The sequence below is a fragment of the Cyprinodon variegatus genome, unplaced genomic scaffold, assembly GCF_000732505.1.
Source record: "Cyprinodon variegatus isolate N-32 unplaced genomic scaffold, C_variegatus-1.0 Scaffold1210, whole genome shotgun sequence".
Lineage (NCBI taxonomy): Eukaryota > Metazoa > Chordata > Actinopteri > Cyprinodontiformes > Cyprinodontidae > Cyprinodon > Cyprinodon variegatus.
The window spans coordinates 35,485-41,603 of record NW_015151663.1 but is presented as its reverse complement, the minus strand read 5'-3'; the positions used below and the strand labels follow the sequence as shown (position 1 = coordinate 41,603).

General features: G+C 35.3%; 2 gene segments (V, D, J or C); one reads left to right on the top strand and one right to left on the bottom strand.

Annotated features, from left to right (window-relative positions):
- Positions 1–302: 302 nt before the first annotated feature.
- Positions 303–2,381, bottom strand: LOC107102141. The segment is given in 4 exon segments: positions 303–676; positions 1,604–1,647; positions 1,943–2,258; positions 2,342–2,381. Coding segments are annotated over 4 exon segments (729 nt in total).
- Positions 2,382–5,192: 2,811 nt separating this feature from the next.
- Positions 5,193–5,662, top strand: LOC107102139. The segment is given in 2 exon segments: positions 5,193–5,232; positions 5,325–5,662. Coding segments are annotated over 2 exon segments (378 nt in total).
- The last annotated feature ends 457 nt before the right edge of the window (positions 5,663–6,119 follow it).

Genomic DNA, 6,119 nt, shown 5'->3' with positions numbered 1-6,119 from the left:
TTTCCAGTGGCCCTAATCCTCTTCTGTATATTTCCTACTTCTTCAAGTTGATTGAAAGAATAAAGTTTGAAAATGTACAAGATAGAAACACATGAATACACTCTATGAATGCAGACCCTTTTTATTTTCCAATGATCATTATCATCATTATCACAGGCAAAGTGTACTGACGCACAGCTACTCTCATTAATATTTATAGAAATGCACATCAGTCTATAATTTTAATATATATTTTTTTTATTGAAAAAGAAATTAGATGCAGCAATAATTGTCGAAAAAAACATTATTTTTAAAATCTGGTTAGAAGCAAAACAATAAAGAAGCAGATTATAGATGATTGTGGTCCTCTACTGTTCTTCAGCAGGACATCCTGACTTGTTGATGGTTTTCTCTGCAGTCTGGGAGCCCAAAGACACTTTACAGGTATAAACCTTATTCATGTTCCAGTCTGATGTCTGGATGGACAGAGAACTGCTGATGTGGAAAGTCTGGTCTGGTCTCTGAACAGCAGTGCTGGTAGAGATCCCACTGGTCACTGGACTCCCACCAACCAACCAGCTCACATCTGCAAAAGGCCCAGACTGACTGGACAGACAGAGCAGAGTGGCTTTGTTGGTCTGTAGCTCAGCACTGGATGGAGGGAAGACAGTCAGGACAGGAGGAGGGAGACTGGAGTCTGGAAGGACATGGAGGACATTATCAAATAACACAATTACGTATGTAAGCAACAAAATAGCATAGTCATATTACAAAACCCATATATATAATATATAATGACACTTAAGCTGTTTAGCATTTTCTATTATTATACTAAGATTTATGAGTTTAATAAATTTGATTAGTCAGTAATTAAAAGGATACTGAGGATTTGTTTGACGTTATTCTCCAGTCAGTTGTGACTTATAACACAAGATAATGAACATGACATCACTATGAAAGATAGAAAAACAATAATCATTTATGAAACTCTATATTCTTGTGAATTTACTACGGAAAAGGGTATATTTACAACCTCATTATCATTATGAGTTATTAGTTTTTAAGGGATGGTGGGATGTATTTTTTTTTAATCAAAAATATAAAAATGTAAAATATGTGGTTTAATAAAAACTTGGGTTTATTTTCAAGTGAATGGTAAATTAGAAAAAAAAATTATCCTATTAAAATTGCACTGTTAACAAATTAAATAGCAAATTGTATGATATCACTTGTTCAGTTTTTCTGAATCCTTATTGATTTAAGTTGCTTTAAAAAAGCACAATGCTGTTTCTTTTTATCAGCCTGTATAATTTAAATACAGATATTTCTACATTATGTTGCTTCTTTCAGTCTCAGAAGGAAATAATCAATTTGTAAAACATGTTAAACTTATTTGATAGAACAGTATACAGCTTTTTGTAACAATTTTACATAATTTAGTTCAACGCTGTTTCAGTTGTATTAGATCCAAACATTTGATCAAAGCAAAACAAAAGTACAAAAAATGACCAAAATATGTACTTTTACTCTTTAGATATATATATGTAAAAATAATCCTTGAACAATAAAACAGAAAATTAGAAAAAATCTTATTTTAAAGTAATCAAAAAAAAAAAATCCTTACCTGTTACAATCAGCTTGGTTCCTTGGCCGAATACCACAGTGATTCAGTTTGTATACATGGCCGTACAAAAACCTCCTGATAGTCTCTGATCAGGGAGTGGAACTGAAACCTGCTGAGACCAACTTTCACTGAAAATATCTCATTTTCTTGATCTGTTTGCTTTTATTATAAAACACACACATTGTCCTCTGTAGACATGTTGAAACAGTAACATTTATTTTCTTTGTTAATAACTGTGTGCTGTGAACTGTTCAATCTTCATACATTTTATTAGTTATAGAGTTTGAGTCTTGTGTTGGTTTTTGTCACACTGTGAATCACTGTGATACAGCTTCATTTGCAGAGTCATCCCATGTCTGACAGAAATAAAGAGCAGAGTCTCCTGCCTCTGCCTGCTTAATAATAAACTGAAAATCTATACTTGAGGTGGATTTAGAGTTGAATCGGTTTGAAGAGAATCCTGTTCCAAAGCGGAGTGCACTATCGGAGTGGCGAAAACTCAGAACATATTGAGGAACTCCACCAGGAACTTGTTTAAACCATCTGACTAAGTTTTGATCGTCTCTCTGAATGTTGCATTTTAAAACAACTTGTTGTCCTGTTGAGACGGTCTCAGTAGGAGGTATCTGGGTCAGTGTTATCGCTGCATCAACATCTGGCAACAGAAGCAGGGAAAATCATGAGTAAAAGGTTTGCATGTGAAAATAGTCATGTTAAGGTCTCTGAGAAGAATCTTACATGTTAGAGCAGTGACAAGACTGCAGAGGATCCCCAGCATGATGTCAGTTTGTGGTGTAAAGGTTTGGTTCTGTCCAGCTGAAAGTTGAACTGAAGAGAGGAGAGAACCAGAGGCTTATAAAGAGACTGAGGAGAGGAGAATTGAGGGAGGAGGAAATTCATTAGACTAACAATGAGGTTTGGTATGTACAGTATTGTAAGCACTTGTTACATCACCCAATACGAAGTTTGCTTTGCTTTTTTGTAAGAAAAAAAAAAACTAACAAAATACTTACATTAAGGATAATGCATTTCTGTAATAACTCATGCTGATAAACCAGCCTTATTAATTTCAAAAAGAAGCTTTTGTGTATTTTAACATTTGTATTTATACATATGTAACATTACAACAGTATTGGAAAAGCAATGATATTTAAGTACTGAGGATAATAGAAATCTGAGCTCCCTTTCTGTTGTGCAGACATAAACAAAGGCAAACAAAAGATTTCTGCAGACTGTATCCATGCAAGATTTCACTTTTTAAAACGGACAGGCAGAGATTGATACAACCAGGAAGCTTCAAACATGTTCAAGGGTTAAAGCTGAAGAAAATGTGACTGGTTTATGTTAAACTACACTCACTCTACTTTCATATTTTACAATATATGAATTTACTTATTATGCATTTTTCTGATAAAAGGTCAATCCTTGATTGTAGTCCCTTTTATCCTTTTTTAGGATTACAGGGTTCTATGCTGTCAATCTATTTTCTCTGGATTTGAGTGGAAGACAAAGCTGGACAGGTGATCAGTTCCAGCCAGGACAAGAATACAGAATAAAAAAACCACTATCAGAAATATTAACATGTTACCATAGAACTGACTACAGTTAAATCAAAATTTCTATTATTCAAACGAAAATAAGTTTTTTGTTTATTCAGAACTAGGGAAACAACTAACAATTATTATTATTTTTTTTCAATTATTAATTTAATAACTATATGGCCAAAGGTTTGTTAGAGTTACAGTGATGATATATCCAAGATAAAACTTTGAAACATGATTGAAGCAGACAAACGTTCAAATGACAATCAGATATATTATCATGTTGCCTTAGAACTTAATAAAACCTACTAAAATGTTTACCACTAAAACAAAACTTTAAGCAAGTTCTTGTTCTTTTTTATGAATATTAATATTTGGGAACTGCATGATGCTACTTGTCCCTGTTATTTTCAATGAGTTTAACATGGAGTAGGAGGCACCTCATATAAGGGGAGAGCATGAGATTCTCTTGAGTTTTTAACCCTTATATGGAAAACCGCCAATCAAGGACCCGATTCTGCAGACTGATCAAATGCTGCGACACTTTGTGGCTAACTTCGGTATGAAATTGCTGCATGTCTGCTAGCTGCTAGCTCAATCAAAGAAGGTTAGGAATCAGTTAAATAAAGGTTACTGATTTCTGACTGAGCAGACCATTTAATGTAACATTATTTTGCCAAATAATGTTTCATTTTCCTAATACATGTTATGAATTGGTTTAAACATGTTTCAGTTGCTCTAATTCTTCAAGATCACCTTTGGTTCTTTGGTTGGGAATTTAAAAATACCATAACTTCACAGCAGCAAGAATCAGAAGAAGTGTTAATATAAGCAAATGTTACAACTTAGTATTGAGCTTCAACCAGTTGTCAGAGTAAGCACGAGCCATCTAATATGGCACAGATTTTTTCAAATACTTTGTTAGAGAAAAGATATTTTTCAAATAGTTCCAAAGTTCAAATAGTTCTTCTGAAAAAGTTAATAAATAACATGGGCAGCACGGTGGTCCATGGGTTTGTATGAACTGAGTTTACATGTCCTCCCTGTGCATGCATTTGTTCTATGCAGGTACTCTGGCTTCCCCCCACAGTATACAAATCTGACTGTTATGTTAATAGGCTTCTCCTCCTTGTCCTAAGGTGTAAGTGTGTGCACGGTTCTGTGTTTCAGTGTTGCCCTATGACAGACTGGCGACGTGTCCAGGGTGTACCCCGCCTCTGTCCCATAGACTGCAGGAGACAGGCACAAGCCCTACTGCGACCCTGACAGGACTAGACTGGACAAGATGGATGGAAATAATTTATTATGGGATGGTATCATGAAATATTGGATCCAAAACTGTGGAAGCAAAAACAGAAATTCCCCAGCCTAGATGCTAAACAGTAAAAAAAATATTCTTACTTGTTAGAGTCAGATCCTTGTGTCATATGTTTTTGTATTATGATTCTTTGAACTTTTAATAAAGGGTTTATGTTTTTCTTTTAATATTAAGATAAAATTATAACCTTGGTTAGGCCTTAAACATGAGCATCCAAGATTTTCATTTGTTTCTCAGTTTACATAAAACATAGATTAAATAAATGTCAAAAATAGTTGAAATATTAATTTTACAAAACTTTTTATAGCTAAAGCGTAACATGTGAAAAAAACAATGATATAATCAAAATGAAGCAGCTTGTAGCCCTCAGTTAATGTATAAAAGGCAGAGCACCTCTTACAATGAGGGACTGCAAGTCTGCAACCTTAATCATTTATCAGATTATGTCAGATAAATATGACGAGATAAATATTATATAATAAATACCCATTTTTACAATAAAAGATGTGTTTACTAAATATCAAAAAAGCTTATCAGAAAACATATTTGGTCAAAGAAATGCCTCACTTTATAAAGTCTCAGAGCTCCTCCTCCTGTCTGTTCCTGTTAGTCTGAGTCTTCTGATAAATATCTCCTCCACCTCCTCTCCTCATCCTCTAAACTCTACCATCTGTCAGCAGTGAGGTGACCCTTAGAAAATCCAAGATCATTCTCAGCAAAAACTGGCAACATGCTGGGGACGCTCTGCTCTCTCATCACAGCTCTAACATGTAAGCAGGATGACTTACTGCAGACTGGAGCTCCTGTTGGATTCATCAGTCTTTGTGTTTCTCTTAACTTTATGTCTTCTTGTTGTTTCCAGGTGTGAGTGGAGTGACAGTGGTGACACAGAAGCCTTCAGTTCTGACGGTGAGGAAAGGAGAGACAGCCACCATGGACTGTAACCTGGGGACTGTTACTAACAGCGAAGCTCGTTGGTACAGGCAGATCCCAGGAGGAGTTCCTCTCTATATGCTGAGAATTTATCATGGCTGGAGTTCACCCAGATATGACACTGGGTTCCCTTCTGCAAGACACACTTCCACTCATCAGTCAACATCAGATTATCGTTTGATCATCAACAACATAGAAGAAGGAGACTCTGCAGTTTATTACTGTAAAACATGGGACACCTCTGTTAATGAGTACGTATCACAGTGATTTAGGCTGTGACAAAAACCTTGGCACAAATACTTCTGCTTTTTCTCTGATAGTTTTCAGAGGACTTGGCTTATATTTATTTAGGGATTCTACAGTTTCACATTTTAATGTATTTTGGGGGGCTTGAACTACTTTTTTGCAATCCTTTAGATTTTTAGAGGATGTTGATACTGTATAACCTTTACAGGAGCAGATAATTTTTAATCCTCTTCTAAGTATAATACTATTTCTATAGTTGAGACTTTTGTAAGTTCTCTTAAAGCTACAGTGTGTAATTTTCAGCGACATCTAACATCCAGACTGCAGACTGCAGCAACATGAACATCTTCCCCCCACCGCTTCTCCCCCCCAACAGTACGGCGAGCGTTACGGGACAAAATGTCTTCCACGATGTCCGCATCACCTACCTTCTTAAGTGATGAGGTTTGTTTACATAGATAATTTTACAGATAGTATT